The sequence below is a fragment of the Physeter macrocephalus genome, chromosome 21 (genome assembly GCF_002837175.3).
Source record: "Physeter macrocephalus isolate SW-GA chromosome 21, ASM283717v5, whole genome shotgun sequence".
In the NCBI taxonomy this organism is placed as follows: Eukaryota; Metazoa; Chordata; class Mammalia; order Artiodactyla; family Physeteridae; genus Physeter; species Physeter macrocephalus.
In genome coordinates this window covers 117480689-117501369 of record NC_041234.1, presented here as the reverse complement: position 1 = coordinate 117501369, position 20681 = coordinate 117480689, and the positions used below count along the sequence as shown (strand labels likewise).

The 20681-nt window shown below is 48.2% G+C and overlaps 1 protein-coding gene across 4 annotated transcripts in view; it reads left to right on the top strand.

Annotated features, from left to right (window-relative positions):
• Positions 1-19113, top strand: part of TMEM185A (transmembrane protein 185A) — a 35937-nt gene extending 16824 nt beyond the window's left edge. Inside the window, exons 2-9 of one of the 4 annotated variants that reach the window (XM_028482488.2) lie at positions 5192-5368; positions 7027-7234; positions 12172-12255; positions 15429-15605; positions 16135-16258; positions 17466-17664; positions 17801-17893; positions 18617-19113. In XM_028482488.2, the coding sequence (XP_028338289.1) occupies positions 5192-5368; positions 7027-7234; positions 12172-12255; positions 15429-15605; positions 16135-16258; positions 17466-17664; positions 17801-17893; positions 18617-18626 (1072 nt within the window). In that variant the 3' untranslated portion in view covers positions 18627-19113. Of the gene's footprint in view, positions 1-5191; positions 5369-7026; positions 7235-12171; positions 12256-13498; positions 13782-15428; positions 15606-16134; positions 16259-17465; positions 17665-17800; positions 17894-18616 lie in introns of those variants that run through there. The other 3 variants (XM_028482489.2, XR_003677856.2, XM_007120074.4) reach the window with 3 other exon arrangements.
• The last annotated feature ends 1568 nt before the right edge of the window (positions 19114-20681 follow it).

Sequence of the window (20681 nt, the reverse complement as noted above, 5' to 3'; positions counted from 1 at the left end):
ATCTTGAGATGGGGAGAGTGTTCTGGATTATCCAGGCAGGCCCTAAATGCATTCATGGGTTTCCATATAAGAGGGAGGCAGAAGGAGATACTATTAGGAGGAGAAGGCAATGCGATTGAGGCGGAGAAAGAGATTTGAAGATGCTGCCTTTCTGATTTTGATGATGGAGGAAGGGGCCCAAAGTAGTGCAAGGAATGCGGCTCTAGAAACTTGAAAAGGCAAGGAATGGATTCTCTCCTAGTCTCTGGAGACATGGCCCTGCTGACACCTTAGTTTTCATGTAGTGAACCCCATTGTGGACCTTTAGCCTGCAGAACTATAAGAGAATAAATGTGTATTGTTTTTAAACCATCAGGTTCATGGTAATTTGTTATAGCAACCATAAGGAAACTAATAGAGGATGTAAATTTTAACAATATTTAATGTTTCAATCTATAAAAATGGTGTATCTCTCCATTTATTTAGATCTTTAATTTTTTGGTAGTGTTAGGTTTCAGAGTATGTCTTGCACATATTTTGTTAAATTTATCTCTAAGTATTTCATATTTTGATACTGTTGTCAATGGTAGTTTTTCATAAACTTTTAATTTTAAATATTATTAGGTTTATAGGAAAGTTGCAGTAAATGATAGTTTTTTTTTTAAAGTGTCCATTTTCTCATTGCTAGCATATAGAAATGCAGTACATTTTTTTTGTATATTTACCTTGTATCCTGCAACTTTTGCTAAATTCACTTATTAGATTTAGTAGCTTCTTTGGTAGAGTACTTAAGATTTTCTACATAGACATCATGTTGTCTGCAAATATCAGATTTACTCCTTCCTTTTGAGTCTTTATCCCTTTTATTTCTTTTTCTTGTACTATATTTGTGGCTAGGACCTCCAGTACAGTGTTGAATAGATGTACTGAAGTGGACATACTTGCCTGGTTTCCAATCTTAGGGGGAAGGTATTTAGTCTTTAACCATTCAGCATTTTTAACTAGGTTTTTTCCCTAGATACCCTTCTAGCCCTAATTAGTTTAGAGCTTTTATCTTGAGTGAGTAGTGAATTATGTCAAATGTTTTTTTCTGGAACTATTGAATAATCATATGGCTTCTCTTTTTCATTCTATTAATACAGTGAGTTACATTAATTGATTTCCAATGTTAAGTGAAACTTGCAATCCTGGCTAAAGCACACTTTATCATAATGTAATATCCTTTTTATATATTGCTGGATTCAATATCCTGTTTTTTAGGGGTTTTGCATCTGTCTTCATGAAGGATACTGGTATGTAGTTTTCTTTCTTGGTCAGGTTTGGGTATCAGGGTAATGCTGGCTTCATAAAATACACTGGGAAATGTTCCCCTCTCATCTTTTTCTGCAAGAGTTTGTGAAAAGTTGGTATTGTTTCTTTCTTATGTGTTTGGTAGATTTTGTCTGGCTCTGACATTTTCTTTGTGAGAAGGAGTCCAACTGCAATTTCAGTTTTTTAAATAGATATAGGAATATGAATATTTCTTCTTGTGTGAACTTTAATAATGTCTTTATTTCAATAAATATATGTGCATAAAGTTGTTCATAATATCCACTTCTAATCCCTGTAATGTTTGTAGGATTTGTAGTGATGTCCCTGCTTTCATTCTTTGTATTGGTAATTTGTGTCTACACAAATTTTTTTCCTGATAACTCTAGGTATAGGTTTACCAATTTTCTTGATCTTTTCAGAGAACCAGCTTTTAGTTTCATTGAGTTCTTTTTTTTTTAAATGTGGACCATTTTTACAGTCTTTATTGAATTTGTTACAGTATAGTTTCTGTTTTATGTTTTGGCTTTTTGGCCGCAAGGCATATGGGATCTTAGCTCCCCGACCAGGGATCGAACCTGCACCCCCTGCACTGGAAGGCGACGTTTTAATCACTGGACTGCCAGGGAAGTCCCTGGTTTCATTGATTTTTCTCTAACATGTTTCTTATGTAGTTCATTGATATTTGTGTGTATATTTATTATTTACTTCCATTCATTTTTTAAAAATTTCCTTCTCTTCCTAGTTTTTTAAGGTGAATCATAGATCGTTGACTTGAGAACTTTTCTGCTTAACATTTGATGCTGTAAATTCCCCTTAAGTATTTCTTTAGCTATATCTCGCATATTTTGGTATGTTGTGTTTTCACTTTCATTTAGTCCAGAATTTTAAAATTTTTCCTTGCGTGTTTTTTTTCTTCTTTTACCTATGGATTATTTAGAAGAGTATTGTTTAATTTGTAAGTATTTTGAGAATTTTTCAAATATCTTTATGTTATTGATTTTTAGTTTAATCTCATTGTGCTTAGAGATTTACTTTGTATGATTTCAGTCCTTTTACATTTGTTGAGGCTTGTTTTATGGCCCAGAATTCAGTCTGTCTTGGTGAATGTTCCATGTGCACCCGAATTTGCACTTGAATTTGTATTCTGCTGTTGTTGGGAGGAATGCTTTATCAATATCAATTAGGTCATGTTGGTTGATAGTGTTATTACAAACTTGTATATCCTTAGTAATTCTCTGTGTTCTATCAGTTACTGAGAGAGAAGTGTTAATTTCCAGTAATAGTTGTGGATTTTTCTGTTTCTCCTTAATGTTTTAATTATTAATGTTTTCTACGTGTATTTTGAAGCTTTGCTATTAGGTACATAAATATTTACAGTTGCTGGGTCCTCCTTCAGCACAAATCACCTCTTTATCATTATGTATGCCCCTGTTTGTCCCTGGTAATATTCCTTGTTCAAAAATATATCTTAACCTTATATCGTGGTAGGCAGAATGGTTCCCCCAGAGATATCCAGGCCCTTAAGCCCTGGAACCTATGAATATGTTATGTTACACGGTAAAGGGGATTTTGCAGATGTCTTTAAGGTTGCAGTATTAGTTTTTATTGCATCCGTGACAAATTACCACAGATTTAGCGTCTTAAAGCTACACAAGCTTATTATCTCATAGTTTTGTAGGTCAGAAGTACAGGTACAGCATGGCTCGGTTGGATCTTCTGCTTAGAGTCTCACAAGGCTGGAATCAAGGTGTCAGCAGGGCTCTGTTCCTTTCTTGAGGCTCTGGAGATTAATCTGCTTCCAAACTCATTTGGGTTGTTGTCAGAATTTAGTTCCTCGTGGTTGTAGGGCTCATGACCCCATTTCCTTGCTGGCTGTCAGCTAGGAGTTATTCTCAACTTCTAGAGTCGGCTTGCATTCCTTGGCTCATGACTCCCTTCCTCCATCTTCAAAGCCAGCAAAGGCAGGTGGAATCCTTCTCACTTTTGGAATCTCACTGACTTCCCCTTCTGCCTTATCTCTCCTCTTCTGCCACATCTCTCTGACTTACTTGTATGCCTTCCTCTTCTGCTTTTAAGGGCTCATATGATTACATTGGACACAACTGGATAATCTGGGATGATCTCCATATTTTAAAGTGGCTGATTAGTACCCTTAATTCCATCTGCAAAGTCCTTTCCTGGTAGTACGTAGATTAGTGTTTGATTGAATAACTGAGGGCAGGAATCTTGGCGAACATATTTAGAATTCTGCCTACCACAGTTGTGGACTTTAAGATAGGAAGGGTATCCTGGATTATCCAGGTGGACCCAATCTAATCACATGAGCTCTTAAAAGCATAGCACTTTCTCTGGAAGCAGGAGCCATAGGGCAAAAGAAGTCCCAAGCATGAGAAAGATTCCATATGCTGCTCCTGGCTTTGAGTATAAAGGCCTATTATGTTCTTCTCAGAGAGAGAACTCTAGGACCTACGGGCAGCCCCCAGCTGACAGCCAGCAAAGAAACTAAGATCTTAGCCCTACAACCACAAGAAACAGGATTGCCAACAACCTGAATGAACTTGGAAGCAGGTTCTTCCCAGAGTCACCTGAGAAGAGCCCAGCCAACTGACATCTTGATTTCATTTATGAGACTCTGAGCAAAGAAACCAACTTAAGCCTGTCTGGACTTCTGACACACACAACTGTGAGATAATAAATTTGCGTTCTTTTAAGCTGCTACGTTTGTGGTAATTTGTTATAGCAGCAATAGAAGACTAAAACAGATATTAATAAAGTCATTCTGACTTTCTTCTGGTTAGTGTTTGCCTGGTATAACTTTTTCTGTCCTTATTATCTATCTGTCACTTTGTAGATAGATAAAGTAGGTTTCTTATAGATAGCATATAGTTATCTTGCTGTTTTAAATCCAGCCTGACAATCTTTGTCTTTTAATTGGTATTTAGACCATTTATATTTCATGTAATTGTCAGTAGGGTTGGGTTTTAACTGCCTTCTTACTGCAGTCTGGAAATTGCCTCCAAAGCAGTAAGCTGGGGCATTGATAGGGTTTATCTCCTTTGTTTTCTTTCTTTCTTTCTGCCATCACGGTCCTTCACTGCCTGTTGTTCACTGTCTGAAAACTGTTGTTTCATATATTTTCTCCAGTTTCTTGTTTCAGGAAAACTCCATCCCTCTTACTGTATCAAAGCTGGAAGTAGAAGTCCCCAACAATGTAATTTCTAATTAATATTTTAAAAACATCTTCTTCATGAAGTCCCTTTTATGTGAAATATAAGTGTATGTTTGTATGTATAATTCAGTCACAAAAAGGATAATACGTATGCTAAAATATTACTATATTTGAATATGGCAGATGGCTACCTGCTTAAAAATAGAATCAAATAATTAGTCAGTGACAGAACTTGACCATATCCTGAGCCTGTCAACTGTTTTCAGTCTCCATGTCTCGATGGCTAGTTCCTTCTGCTTGGAATGCTTCCTCAGCTCATATCCTTTCCTGCCTGGCAGCTTTCCATGTATCCTCCAGAACCAGCTCCAGGGTCGTCACCTCTCTGCTTCCCAGTCACCCCAGACAGAATCCATATTTCCTCTTCTGGGCTGCCATCACACTCTACCCATAGAACCATTATGGCACATGCCATGCTGTGTTGTAATTATCTGTTTCTGTGTGGACTCCCCCTCCTACCAGGAAGCCCTGGAAAGCAGGAAACTTATTTTAGTCTTCTTTATATTTGTCTTATCCTCTAACAACAGTATGTCTTCTACATAGAATTTTTGATATATGATTATTGAATTAGTGACTCTTTTCATGTGCTAAAAAGCAATGCTGTTATTACTCCTCATTTTAATATCGCATATTTGTAAATGTGAATCCTCTTTAATCATTTTGCTTTTCTCCTAGTAAATTCCTCATCTATGCCTGTCTGCTGCTATTCTCCGTGTTGCTGGCCCTTCGTCTGGATGGCATCATTCAGTGGAGTTACTGGGCTGTCTTTGCTCCAATATGGCTGTGGAAGTTAATGGTCATTGTTGGAGCCTCGGTTGGAACTGGAGTCTGGGCACGAAATCCCCAATATCGGTAATACTGCTTTATAAAACCTTTTGGTCTCTACTCTGAGCTGGGGGGTGGGGGGTGCGGGCAGTATCTTGTTTTTCACTTTTGATAAAGTCAGGACTATTTTCTTTTCTACCTGTCTGAGGTTTTATAAGAACTATAATGTAGGCAAACTGAGTTCTGTTCTAAGTTTTTAAAAATTAAGTGTTTGATATCCACTTTTTGACAAATGCACTGTTATTTTAGGTGCGTAAGTTCCTAGCCAGCCTACAAAAGCTTAAGTAATCTAACATGCATCCAAAATATAGAACTGTTATACCATGCTAGACAAGGACGTATAAAACCATCATGTTTGTAGGAGCAGTTCTACAAACCACAGTTCTAGCTTTGGCCCTCAGGGATATATCCTTCTCCACTCAGTCCTGGAACTGGGTCTCCCCTTGTCCCAGTCTCCTAGTCCTGGGGTTTTAGGACTGTTAGTGTGGAGGAGGCAGCTTGGCCAGGAAACAGTGAGGTCCTGAGACAGGAAAAGGTGAGACCCAAAAGATTACCTGTGTGGCCATAAATCTTTTATTTTTTATGAGGTATTTTCAGATATCTAATGTTTGCTACTCAAAGAATGAAAAGTTACATAGCTAAACATTTTAAGTTCCACTAATTATTTAGAAGCTATCTGAGCTTTCCTCTGTTGGTTAAATTTAAGATTCCTTTCAAGATTCCCTTAAGAAAAGGAATTGTGTGTGCATAGTTGAATGTCCTGAACGTACAGACATGGTCATTCTAGTGTCAGTACTGTCCAATGGAACATTGTTGGGTCCTATAGAAATAACCACTGACCTCATTTTCTCTATGTCCTAAACTTACAAGTATTTACCGCCAACATGACACATCACAATTGTTCATCTATATTTTGAATGGAGCACTGTCAGCCTTGCAAATGCATCGTTAAGCATTTTCCTGATTAGTGGCCTTATTATTTTTTTTAATTGTTAACCTGTTAAGTCCAAGAATGGCCCTTAAGCAGCTTTAACTGATTTAAAGAACAGTTTTAATGGCTCTTCTTTATCATCTGCAGGTGTCAATTCATCCTAATGGAATAGAAAGGAAAATAAAAAGGCATTCACAATTTTATTTGCATTTTAAAATAGCACCTAACCACAGTTACTGTGTTTTCTTGAACTATAACACACACTTATTCATAAAACTAGAGCTATTTTGATAGTATTGCATGAAATGTGATTTACATGGTTTTTAATTCACTGAGAGACAGGGATCGTGAGATTTAAGGGATATTTGTCAGTTTTTAGCAGTAGAAGCAATCAGCTTAAATAATCGTGGAGGTAGTTGAATTTAAAGTTGTGAACAAAAGTGTTTATGTGCGCTGTCAGGAAATAATAACTGTGGCTGTCGCTTCTGAGACTGTCTTTATTCAGTTCGAAGTCTAAGTCTGGTTTGGTTGTAAATGTTCATTTCTTGTCCTGTAGTAGTTCTTTGATGTTTGAAAGATTGCCTATTAAGGAGGAATGTTAATTTGGCTTTCCACCTGATTTGCCTTCGCCTTTTGTCAAATTTACAAATACAGTCCTTAGTATCCTCGGAAGTGGGTATTTGCGCTGAGCTGCTGGCTTGTTATGGAGATTCCCAACTGAGGGTGTTTTTCTTCTCCTTGTGTCCCTTTCTAGAGCAGAAGGGGAAACGTGTGTGGAGTTCAAGGCGATGCTGATCGCGGTGGGCATCCACTTGCTCCTGCTGATGTTTGAGGTGCTGGTCTGTGACAGGATCGAGAGGGGCAGCCACTTCTGGCTCCTGGTCTTCATGCCGCTCTTCTTCGTTTCCCCGGTGTCTGTGGCGGCTTGTGTTTGGGGTTTTCGACATGACAGGTCACTGGAGGTGAGATTTCGTATATTTAGGAAGGTTTTAAAAAGCAACACCTTTTGGTCAGTTATTGTAATGGAGACTTCTTGTCCTTTGTTAGGATGAGGTTGATCGCTAACTCTAGATCATGGTGTGTAAGGAAACGAAAGATGATGGACATAATCACGTTTCTCTTTCTTGACTTAGAACGCTGGTTTTTCACCGAGGCCATCAGGCTTCTTCCAACTTCACGTCTTTCCCTGCCCACCTGGATCAGCCAGCTTCTCCTGAGAAACAGAACCAGTAGGATAGATGTAGATGTAGATATAGATGTAGATGTGCGGATAGATATACACATGAGGAGGTTTATTCGAAGGAGCTGGCGAGTCTGAAATTGATGGCGCAGGCTGGCGGGCTGGAGATTCAGCGGGATTTCTCCCTCTCCAGGCCACCTCAGTTTTTGCTCTTCAGGCCGTTTAGCTGATTGGATGAGACCTACCCACATCCTGGGGGGAAGTCTCCTTTTCTTAAAGTCAGTACCCTCACAGCAATACCTAGATTATTGTTTGGTTAAAGGACCGGGTACTACAGCCCAGCCAAGTTGACGTGTAAAACTAGCCAGCACAGCACCTCAGACCCCATGACCAGCACTTTGTCTGCTCCCTGGTTAGCTTATCCTGATGGGCCTATATGTTCATTTGGTAAGCATTTACCAAGTATTTACTATACGCCAAGCCCTCTTGGCCTAAACATAGGGGATACACACACGAGTGAGAAAGCAATACTAGCAATGCTAATAGTAGTAACGAAAACGATCGCAGGTAGTATTCGTTGACCCCTGGGCGTGTGCCAGGCCTGCCGTTGCCACCCCTGCGTTCCAGAAGGGGTAGGGAATTTGTTCCTGGCCGCTTATCCAGGGACAGGGACGGGATTCCATTGCAGGCAGCCCGACTCCAAAGCCCATGCTCCGACTGCCCAGAAGCCGAGGGCCCACAGCCGGGTCTAGAATGGCTCGAGGGGGGAAACTGGACACTGTGGATGCCGTGCTGAGCCGCGTGGGTCGAGAGCGGAGGAAGAAGGCCACAGTTGGTTGGCAGGGAGAGTGGTAGCTGGTGGGTGGCAGCTCAGGGTACGTGAGCCTGGCGAGGGAGGGACCCACAGTGGGAGAGTGATGGAGCCAGGCCCCCGGGCACCAAGTGGGAACAGGGCCCCGAGCGACAGGAGCGGCTGCGCCTGGCGCGGGGAGAGCGACCCCTCAGCCCTGGTCCGGGCGGCCGTGGAGAGAGGGGAGCCCTGGGGGCCCGCTCTCAGCCTCCCTGCGCCTGCCCTCCCGCTTCGGACCCTCTGCCCCGCCGGGTCCTCCAAAAATTTGCTCCTGAACTGGTCCACTCTGTCCAGCGACCTCGCTCGCTCATCTGAAAGGGAAAACACAACAACAGCAGCAATACCCGCCTCAGGCCTCTGTTTGCCTCTCGTGCCTCTTCCTTCCTCACAGACGGGCTCTGGGAAGCGGTGCGGCAGGGGCCCCGCGTTCCCCGTGCCCTGTGGCCTCATCCGGGGGCCTCTTGAGCCCCCGTCTTGTCTGGCCACTGGCCGCTCCGTGGCTCCTGACACCCCTGGTCCCTCGACCAGTCCGGCCACCCCTGCCTGCGTTCAGCTCCTTCTCTGAAGTATTCTTCCTCCGCCCGCTCCTTGCACAGTGCTGTCCCTCAGGAGTCTAGTCCTGGGCAGCTTCTGTCCTCACTGTGCACCCGTCCTCTGAGTGATCTTGTCCACACTGCCTGCCTCCGCTGCCACTTACGTGCTCTCGCTTCCTAAATTCGCATTTGTAAACTCCGATGTCTACACGAGCTCCAGACTCCTTATCCAACTTCCCCCGAGTCTGTATTCCCTGTATTAGGTGGAGGCACCATTTCCACCCAGTCACATTTACCTTTCTACTTTGTGCCTCTGTTGCTTTGTGTTTTTCTCTGTTATCGGAGCAAAATGAAGTAAAGCCAAGCTTTAAAAATCATTTATAAAAGCTTGCATTAAACAGAATCACTGAGATCACAGATTCTCGGTTTTACCTATTTGGGGCCGTGTCTCTCAGTGGGAGCTGGGTATGCTCCTGGCCTTTCGCGTAGGAGATGTTTTGTTGGACAGGACTCTGCCCTGCACGTCAGGACACTCAGCCCCGGCCTCTGCTCAACACTAAACACTAGCGGAGGTGCTCCCTCAAGTCGCTGTGACGGCCATTAGGGCCCCTGCACACTTCCTAGCTCTTTCGCAGGTGAGCAGCGTTACCCAGGTTGAAAAGCACTGAGAAAGCTCCGTAAATAGCGTCGGAGGAGGGCTGAGGAGGAGGTTTAAGAAAACTGAAAATTTGGAACTTTGTTTCTTAGAAAGCAAAAACACATACAAGGGCTAGGACTCTACTGGGCATGAAACCGTATTTTCACACTCTCGGCAGTCTGCCTACGAGAAGAAAGCACACGCCAAGAGTTGAGCTCCCTCTTAGTTCTTGTGTCCCAGGAGGAGTACCTACGTTGGCTAGGGGGTGACTGGGGCTAGGTTCCCCCAGAGCCCTGAAGGAGGAGTCTGGGTGAGCCAGGGTGCCCTGTGTAGGTAGGAAGGGGATGGTACTTTTCAGGCCGAGGAAATAACACATAAGAAGCCGTAGATGCAGAAGAAAGTCTGTCATGTTGAGTGGACCAGTGACTCAGATATGACTGGAGCACAGTTTTGCAAGATGCAGAGAGTCCTAGAGGTGGAACATGGTGATGGTGTCACAGCTACAGTCATATGGCGGTCCTATGAAAGAATGTACTCAATACCATTCAACTGTACCCTGAAAGAGGGTCAAGACAAAGAGGGTAAGTTTTACAGTATGTGTATTTTTCCACAGTAAAAAGAAAAAAAATGCCCGGAGCATGAAGTGTGAAGGAGGGAGCCGGGGAGGAGGGGGTCTGCGTAGAGGGATTGGGGTGAGTAAGGGCCAGTCCTCAGTCCTCGAGGCGTTGCTGAGCTTCCCAGGGCACCGTGATGAGCTCACAGGGGCACCATGGGATACCGGACATTTTTGAGGGAAAAGCAGTGATCCCTGGCATCTGTAGGGACACCCTATGAACTACTAGCTCCATGTAGTTCACGGCTTTATTATTAGGTCACACTACCTTCATTTCGGTGGTGTCATGGAAGTCTAAGTTCTTGGCAGTTGCTGGGATGAGGAGGCGATACTGTGCAAAGGTCCATACGGAGAGCAGGTGATGAGGGTGGCAGCGTTCTGAGGAATGGTGCAGTGCCAACAGGCACACGCGTCCCACTAGGAATGACTGGTCGTTAGTTAAGAGTGGAACACATAGAATATTTTTCTTTCAATGAACATGACGTATTTTTTTTTTAGATGGCTACTTAAGATGAGTACTCAGTTTAGATCTAATGACTTAAATCAGTGGAACCGTCAGGTGTTTCTTTTGGCCCAGAGGCCTCAGAAAGAATTGCTGAGTCGCTAAATGCCCTGGGAACTGGGAACTTTGGGGCAGCTCTGGGCCAGGTCACGTGGCGTCCTGTGACATCCATCCTGTGGGCAGCGCTGAGCCCTCGAAGGGCAGCGAGCCCTGGAGCCAGAGGGAGGGCCCCCTGCGGGGCATCCGGGAGCAGGGGGGCTCAGGTTGGGGGCCGGGCCAGGGGCGCTAGAGAAGTGTGCGCCGTGGGGCACAGGGCGGAGGGCCTGAGCCCGGGGGTGTGGGCAACACAGTGCGGGCTGCCCTCCTGCGTCCTGAAGGCAGCAGGGTGCGCGGGGTGGGGTGATGAACTCGGGGGGGTGGGGGGAGAAGGGCTTCCTCCGAAGTGCCTCTGGGAGAGTCGGCTCTGGGCCACAGCAGGAAGGCCAAGGTGGAGACCGAGGGTGGAGAAGCGAGCAGCAGGAGGTCGCGGCGGAGGCGGCGGCGGGCCAGGGATGTGGAGGCTGGCTCTAACCCCCACCCCAGGGCGGGCCGAGGGAGTGAGAGCACGTCTGTTTGTGTCTGAGTCTCTACAGTGGCGAGAGAGGCTGAGTTTAAGGCTTTGGGGGGGCATCACCATTTAAGGAGAGGAAAAGGCACATGAAAGGGAAGTGTCAGAGACCAGGAGGATGGCGAGCTGCACGCTGGGATCCTTGGAGGAGGGAGGGGTGGTGGGCAATCTCCCACGCTGCAGAGACGCCCAGTAGGATGCCAGCTGAAGTGGTCCGACGCTGCAGAGCTGATCAGGTGACCTTCATGAAAGCAGTTTCCGGGTGGTCCTGAGGGTGGAGGCCGGGCCACAGTGGGTGGAGCTTGGAGTGGCAGGGGTGGCCATAGGGACTCAAGTGTCCACGGTGTCTCACAAAGCTTGATGGTAACACAAAGAGAGAGCTAGGGCCGGGAGGGGTACCGGATCAAGGGAAGGGTGGGTTCATTGGGTCTTGGGGTAATTTTGTGTTGAATGGGAATGAGTTGAACATGTTTCTGTGCTTCTGGGAAGGATCGTGGCGTGGCGGGCTTAGAGATGCAGTAAAGAATCCATAATTGATGTCTTGGTGTGACAGGGTCCTCGAGGAGCCAGAAAGGAAGGGGTGGGATGCAGACTGAGTTCCAGGTACAAGAAGAAGGCGGTACAGGGATGATTAAGAACAGAGATGTCTGTGGGTAGGCGCAGGAAGGAAGCTGGGGGAGACCCCCGGAGACTGCCTCTGCAGATCGCGAGCCTGGCAACAGGTCATTGCCTGGATGAGCATAAAGGGCCGAGCAGCCACTTAGCAGAGAGGACGAGGCACAAGGCCAGGGCCAGGTTTCTCCTTGACACAGCACTGCTTTGCTCCTCCAGTGCTGAAAATCAGGAGGTTGCAAGTGTGACATAATAAAACTTTTGCTGCATTATAATTTGCATTGCCTTTTGGTGTGTTCACCAAACAGTTGTGGTATTGAATGCAACCATTATTTTGTTTAACTGATTCTTCTCTTCATTTTTAGTTAGAAATCCTGTGTTCTGTCAACATTCTCCAGTTCATATTCATTGCCTTAAGACTGGACAAGATCATCCACTGGCCGTGGCTTGTATGTAACTTTTTAAATCCTTAAATAAACTTTTCTTTCTATTATAAAAGTTATTCGTGTTTATTGTAGAAATGTCAGGAAAGACAGGCAAGCGTAGGTAATAGGATAATAATCACCCATAATCCACTGGGAGATAACATGGTTAGTGTTTTTTGTTTCCTTGTCTGGGGGTTTATTGTTTCCTAAGGATAATTGAGATCCTGCTGCATGTATAATTTGGTATCCTGCTTTGTTGTTCTAGTGTTGTATCATAAGCATTTTTACATGTCAATAAAAGGTTTTTATAAGCATAACTTTTCAAGTTTAATTGATGCAAAATAGTCTTCAAATACATTTACGAGACTGTCCCCTCATTTCCGAATATTGAAGTTGTTACCGGTGTTTTACGATTATAAACCATGCTGCAGCATATAATTTTGTGCATAAAAATCTTTGTCTGTTTTTTTTTTTCACTGTTTTCCTAGGAAAGACTACAGACACAGTATTACTGGGCCAGAGGGTGGGAACTTTTTGAGATTTTGAAATACAGACTGCACTGCCAACTCCCTTTTCAAAAAAGCTGTGCCAGTTTACACTCCTGCCAGGGGTGAAGTCTGAGTCATGCTAGTGACCTCTTGCTTCCGTTAATGGGTGTTCGGTTAAAACCAATTGTGCAAAGATAGATAGATAGAAGAATGGATGGAGAGAGATATATATATATATGGCAAGCTGCAAATTAGAGAAAACAGTACGGTTTCAACTAGTAATGCATAGAAAGAAGATGAGACAAAAGGTAGAAGAATTATCTTGCCTCTGGGAGGCGAGGTCTTGCCAGGGTTTGGGGTTTTCTCCCCGCCCCCCCCGCCGCCACTTGATGTGTACTTTTGTACAGAAGACATTGTCTGTGATGAACATGGTCTACCTTTAAAAAAAACAGAACAAAGGTAAAAGATATAGTAAAAAAAAAAAAGAAAATATTCATTTGGCGACAAGGAGGAAAATAAGGGAACATAAGTTACCTCTCTAGTGAATAAAGACAAGATCCATCCCTTTTGCCTAAAGTCTTTGCTAAAACATTCATAATAAAAAATACTGTGCAGGCACCCATCTTACATCTTCAGGGTGCTGTGTCTAGAGAACGATAATTGGGTTCAGAGCTTTCTGTTGTGCCATGGAGGAAACAAATCTGGGTAAGAACAAAATTTTAGTGTAAGATAAAATCAGAAAAAAAAAAAAGATTAAGAATTGTGCATGTTTTCTATAGATGAACAGAGGAATTTTTCCAGCCCCAATCCTGTGCAAATCCCAGCAGCTGAAGCAGCCTGATTACAGGGTTCCCACCGTGTTCAAGAGAAACTGAGTGAGGCTGGTCACTAACATTCCACCCACGAGGGCCAGGCCTCTAAGTGAGTCCGTTCCCAGACGTGCTTTAGGAGGAGGAACATAAGGGGAAGCTGTGCACGGCAAACCTCCAGTCAGGAACTCCAAGCTCCTCAGGAGGATTAAAACTCATATACCAACTCAAGTCCTAGGTCTAAAAATGAAAGGTAAAAACTAAAGAACTGTTAGAAGAAAACATAGGAGAAAAATCTTTGGGATCTGGAGTTAGGTGAAGAGTTCCCGGAAATGGCACCAACAACGTGGTCTATAAAAGAAGCTCAGAATTAAAATGAAATTAATGAAAAGACAGGTCACAGACCAGGAGAAAATATTTGCAAAGCAGATGTCTAACCAAGGACACGTATCCAAAGCATCTAAAGAACTCTCAAAACTCCAAAAGCTCAACAACCTAATTTTAAAATTGACAAAAGACTCGAACCGACTATTCACAAAGAAGATAGACACGTGGCGGATAAGCACATGAAAAGGACATCATTACCCATTAGGGAAAAGCAAATAAAAACCAGGATGAGGCACCACAGCACACTCATCAAAATGGCAAAGATAAGAACCACAGTAGCAAGTGCTGGGGCGGACCCGAGGGACCCGGACCCTTGCCCGTCGCTGGTAAAAATGCCAAAGTGGGTAGATGCTCTGGAAAACGGCTTGGCAGTTTCTTATAAATTAAACATGGAGTTACCATGTGACCTAGCAGTGCCGATCCTGGGTGTTTCCGCTGGAGAAATGTAAATGTACAGCCACACAGAAACCTGGGCACAGATGTTTATAGCAACCTTATTTGCAAGAGCCAGAAGCGGGAAAGCACCCACATCTCCTTCCCAGGGTGACTGGATAGCAGGCCGGGGTGCATCCATCCAGTGGAACAGCGCTCAGCAGTGAAAAGGAGTGACGTGTAGATACACGCAAACAACCTGCGGGCATCTCAGAGATGTTCTGCCGATTGGGAGAAGGGAGCCTCAGAAGGTCACGTGCTGTATGAGTCCATCTCCATCACGTTCTTGAAGAGACCAAAGTGTCGTGATATAGGACCGAGCAGTGGCTGCCGGGGGTTATGGGTGGGGCAAGGGGGTGACACAGTGATGGGAGAGCACGAGGGAGTCTGGCAGGGTGAAGGAGCTGTCCTGTGTCCCGCCCGAGGCTCCACAGATCTATACGTGTGGGCGTGAAAAGTCATAGAACCGGACACCAAAGGATAACAGTCAATTTTACTGTTTTGTAAGGGAAGACAAAGGGACAACAGATGTACCCACGGGGGCCGTGCAGAAGGGAGAGAAGGTCACACGGGAGGAGCCTGCTGAGGCCCCCAGGACTCATCGTGTGGGCTCGTGTGTGAGGGTGAAACAGGCTCTTTTTGGTGTGACAGCAACTGACACAGAACCCACCTGGGCGAGGCAGCGGAGGCCGAGTGGCGGAAGCCTCCCGGCCTCGACTTGCAAGTTCACGGAGGGCCTGGGCGCCCTGGGCAGCCCGAGTTGCCAAGGAGCCTTTGGCCACAGTACCTCTGGCAGGATGGGAAATGACTGGGGAGAGGGGATGTCCGGGTGAGCCAGGGCGCGGGTGGAGGGGAGGCGGGCAGAGCCCGGGGCCCGCTGAGCGAGCTCACGCCGCAGGGAAGTGGCCGCGAGTCCCGTCACCCTGAGGGCTGCCGGGGCAACGGCAACCCCGACAGTGAGCAGCGGGTCCTCTTCCCACGCTGGCCCCATCCAGGCCTGGCGCCGTCTTAAGCGCAGAGATCCAGGGAGGAGTTGGCCCTGCCTACCCTAAAGGCCTTTCTTCTCTCCTCCTCCCCGCAGGTCGTGTGTGTCCCCCTGTGGATTCTCATGTCTTTTCTGTGCCTGGTGGTCCTCTACTACATCGTGTGGTCCGTCCTGTTCCTGCGCTCCATGGATGTGATCGCGGAGCAGCGGAGGACACACATCACCATGGCGCTGAGCTGGATGACCATCGTCGTGCCGCTCCTTACTTTTGAGGTAAGCTTTCGGCAGAACTCTTGAGGCCCGGCAGCCTGCGCTTCCCCAGAACAGCAGCTCCCCGGGTGAGCCTGCCACCAGAGGACCGCAGGACAGTCAGGGCAGCCTTTCTCTGGGGGCCTGGGGGCTGGCGGTGAGAAGTGTGCCTCGCCAGCCACCACGCATCTGAATGTATTGATTTGTCGTCTTCTAGAAAGAGAAAGTTGGATGTGGTATTTTTGTATTTGAGCCCTGTGGAGAATTCTAGAGTGGGCGCTGTTGACTCCTCCAAAAAAACAGCAGCAAGAGTTTCCCATAACAGTCCTGATGTTGGAAGTGTTCTAGGTGGATGGATTTTGTTTAGTCCCGAAGAGCCGTGTGAAAGCTCATCTTGTCCTTTCCCCCAGAACGGAGGGTTACTGTTGCCTCCTGTGGAGCAAACTTCCCCCTTATGAGACGTGACGAGGGAGGGGCAGTGCAGTCTGGCTTCAGAGAGGGTCTGTTTTGCGACGCTCCGTGGACAGGACCTCAGCTGCCTCTCTTTCCTCAGATCCTGCTGGTTCACAAGCTAGACGGCCACAACGCGTTCTCTTGTGTCCCCATATTTGTCCCGCTCTGGCTTTCCTTGATCACCCTGATGGCAACCACATTCGGGCAGAAAGGCGGAAACCACTGTATGTACCCAGCGTTTCCGAAGTGCTTGAACTGTGTGTGTGTGCATGTGTGTCTGCGTGCCTGTTGCGTGGCTGTGTGTGTGTGTGTGTGTGTGTGTGTGTGTGTGTGTGTGTGTGTGTGGCCCCGCTTTATGAAAAGATGAACCTAAGGACCCCAGGCAGGGAGTTTCCCTGGGAAAGGTAGGACTGAAGAAGGCCTGGAATCTTCCAGGGGAAGGGCGTGCCGTCAGCCTTGCTTTCGTGGCCCTATGACCGGAGGGAGGCCTGCGCACGGCAGGCAGCCTCTCTGAGCGCATGCCCTCCGCTGCAACCTGGGGACCAAGATTCCTTTTTCCCAGGGGCTCCTGAGGATGAGGTGAAACTCCACATCATCTACCAAACCCTGGGCGTCCTCCCGGTGTCCGTTTTGTCCTCGCTCTCGCCAGCGTCATTCCTGACGTCTCCAAGTCTTGTCAGTGGTGCCCGGCTTCTCTCTCTCCCTCTCCACCTGTGTGCTGTGATAGCCCGTTCTGAAGTGCTCTTTGATGAGGGCCCCCTCCTCACTAGACTTTGAGCTCCTTTGCATGTAGCCCCAGAGCACGCCCTTCTGGAAACTAATGCCACAGGGGATTTTTGCCCCAGGAGAGCCAGCACTAAGCTGACGGTTTAGTGGTACCCAGACCGGAAGAGCGGGCCTTGGAGAAGGAGCTTTGAGGCCTGGACCAACACATGCCTGCCATCTTCCCGGACTCCAGAGGGTGATGGAGATCCTTCTCTTGGGTGACATTCTTTGTCGCACATGTGTTTCTCCTGGGCCGGGAAGACTGGAGGATGTTGACATCGTCCAGACACCGCAGATAAATTTGAGGCTCGTGAGAGCAGTAGTTCGCAATACTGGAGGACCCCTCAGAATCCCAGGACTGCCCCCTGACACCCCGCCACAGTTTCTGGTTCAGGAGGTGTGGGCCGGGGCCCGAGATCGCATCCCTAACAGGCCCCAGGGAGACATCTGGTAGCTGCCAGTCCAGGACTGCCACCTGCAGAGCCGCAGAGCTGCAGGGCTTCCTTCTTACCCTTAGTTGGTATTGAGGCTTTGCTCAGGCTTCATTCCCAAGACATCAGGATAAAGCACTACAGTGTACAAGGAAAAGTCCTCATTCATGAAAGAAAAGTAACCTGAAATTCCAGGGAGACTAGTGTTTGAGAAAGTACATTTCTTCCTTTTCAGGGTGGTTCGGGATTCGCAAGGATTTCTGTCAGTTTCTGCTTGAAATCTGCCCATTTTTGAGAGAATATGGAAACATTTCCTACGACCTCCACCATGAAGGTAATGAGGAAACCGAAGAAACGCCAGTTCCAGAACCTCCTAAGATCGCTCCTATGTTTCGAAAGAAGACCAGGGTGGTTATCACCCAGAGCCCTGGAAAGTATGTCCTCCCACCTCCCAAATTAAATATCGAAATGCCAGATTAGACAGCCCCTCCCAGGGCAGATCGTGAGTGGACCTGGCCCGCACTCTCTTCCACCTTCCTCCGCCTCTCCGTTCACCTCCCCCACCCCCAGAACTGGAGCTGGAGCTGGGTCTCCGGGGACGTCCATCTCACGCCTCGTTTGCACTCAATGCCTACCAGTGACTCACCACGACAGGACGCGCAGGTGACAGGTGCCCGGAACACGCAGCATGGTGTGGGGCGCGTGTCCGCGGCTGTGGATCTGATGGGGGGAGCCTGGGGAGAGGGAAGAAGTGATTTCTCCCGGGCAGGCGCCTGCGGAGCTGGCTTGGAGCCGCCCCGGATGGCTGATTAGGCCTGAGCAGGAGTGGCTACACAGCTGGTTTTCAAAGTGTGAAAACTCCCATTGAAAGTGTTATTGAGAAGTGTATTTTTGAACCAGGCCGGCCTGGCCGCGCAGCTCAGATGCCCCTGTTGTGGCATGGTTAGGGGACTGTGAACAGGCCTCGGGCCCCGCGTGCACCCATGCCGCCTCGGCTGGCCATGCTCCTGCCGTGGACGTCGTTTCTCTCCGGGTTTTTACCGGCCCCATTGGTGAGCCCTTTCTAATCGAGTGACTCCGTGCCTGTATAGTATTTATACAAATATTTTAGCGTTGTAATATACCGTGTTAAATCCCAGTTCTGTACAGTATATTCTGTTAAAGTATTTTTCTACAAGCTTGTACTGAAGACCTACGTGTTCTGTTGCAGAAGTAGAGGCCAGTGGCACCCCTGTCCTGCCCATTGGGGTGCCACCCCTTCATGGGACATTGCCGTTTCCCCTTCAATTTCTCCACGTACACAGTAGCTGCTACTGCCAGAACGGCCACAGTAAGCAAGAAACTGTTTGTGCTTTTTTCTAACATGCTGGGAATACTGACTTGCAGAAAGCCATAAAGCACGACTGGAAACTGGAACACTGGAGAAGGGTGCCGAGACTAGAAATGGCCAGCAGAGTGTGCGCGTTGAGGTCCGGGGCTTTTTGTCTGCCCCCAAGCTGGGCCCATGCTTTTAGCTAGGAGGACCACGGCTCCAGGAGCTGAGGGTACAGCCGCGAGTCAGAGGGAAGAAAGCAGATGCGATGGGAACAAGCAGGCCGTGAGTAAAAGAAGGTAAAAGGAGCCCTGGCATTGTCACCTGGGAGCAGGGTAGAGGGGGAGAGGGGGCAGCTGCTACCTTGTCTAAACCGGGCTCCGCTGACATCCACCGCGCCCACCACTCCGCCCTGGCGCCAGCCTGTAGGAAGCCTGTGCTGTCTGAAGGGGGACACTTGGAATGGTGCCACCTTTCCGGCTTGGTGTATAGCAAATGTAGCCCAATCCACTCTTCTTTCCGCCTTTAGCTGTTCAATAAACCGGTTCATCATTTTCCATGTGCACTGTGCGGGTCTTAGTTTGGATGTGGTCCAGGATGCTGGAAGTCCTGTCAACGAGCACAAAAGGGAACCTCGAGCTGCCACCAGCAGCCGAGGGGAGCAGGGGTGGGTGAGCATCTCTCAGGAGTCTCCAGGGGCAGCCGGAATATGCAGTACAGAGAGGAAAGCTGGGGGCCCAGGGATTCGGCTGTTGGTGGGGGAGCACACGGCCACAATGCTGACGGGTGAGGAGGCGCCCGAGAGTGTTTGCGAGTTCCCAGACATTCTAAGGTGGAACTCGGCTTTTCAGTGGTCCTGAGGCATTGCCCAGTCACGTGGGCACTGAGTACCACTTACATCTATGCAAAATGCATGGTGACTTCTGCGTAGCTCACCCTAGCTGTCTCTAGAGACAGTTAACTCAGGTGGCGTTTCAGCTCACGGTTTGCAAGAATCGACAAGGAAGGCCACCTTTTGCTGGTGATGGAAGGCTTCCTGCAGGGTACCCAAGGGCCACCGATGGACCATTGCTTAAGCTCCTTAGATTCAAACTTGCGGTGAGACAGCATGCTTCTCCGTAACCACGGTAACTGTGAGTTAAGTGGCAGGTACCTTGCCTCCAGCTGTACGTCCCCCTGAGTCCTCAGGACCCCATGAAGCACGTGCTCCTACGAGTATCCTTGTGGGGAAGCAAGAGGCTCCGAGGGTGTGAGCCAGGCAGCTGGGGATCAGCAGGTCTGTGGTGCCGGCCTTGGCATCTTCTGGCCGAGCCCTCGCTCTCACCCACTGGGCCGGGCGCCTGGGCCGTGGGCAGGTGACGTATTGGGTTTGGAGGCGTTTCTGATTCGTGGAAATCTCAGGAAGATCCTCGAGCCCGTGACCAGAGTAGGGTGGGGGGCATCAGTGGAGGTGGTTGCGCACATGGGGAGAACGTGCCAGATGGGCGGTTGTGCATGGCCGCCTGTCTGGTGCTCGAGCAGCAGGCCCCAGAGCAGGATGGCAGCCCTCAGGGCCTGGGCGCAAACCCAGACGGGGGTCCCGTGGACGGCGGTCGGCGGAAAGTGAGCCGCACCGTGGGTGAAGGCCCAGGGCGACCGCCCCGTCCCGGGTGATGGGAGACTAGGAGTGCAGAGAGAGACCAGCCTGGGGTGGACACGTGCAGGCTGAGGAGCCACAGGGGAGGGTAGCCTGTCCTCCTCTGTCCCCAGGAGCTCACCCATCGCCTCTGCAGCTCCTGCCCTGATCCTCCTGCGGACCGACGGCAGGGCCTGGAGAGGGTATCCGTGGAGGACCACCTGCCCGGCCTGTGACGGTGCCAAAAGGGCAGGGTGCCTGTGCCGTTGACCGAGGGCCCCGTCCCGGGCGTTGCTCGTGCTTGAAAGCATGGGTGCAGTGCACGGCCCTGACGGCCAGCGGACACAGGGGAGGACCTCTGACCTCGTGCGTCACACGTGGGTCCGGGCACGTCTGCCTGGCCCGGGGGCTCCGGGACCAGAAGGCCGTGCCCGGTTTGCACGAGTGCTCGGCCTGTGGCTCTGCACCCGTGCACGCGTGTCGTCGTGTCCCCTGCGACGACGGGCGTGAAGCAGGAGGCTGAC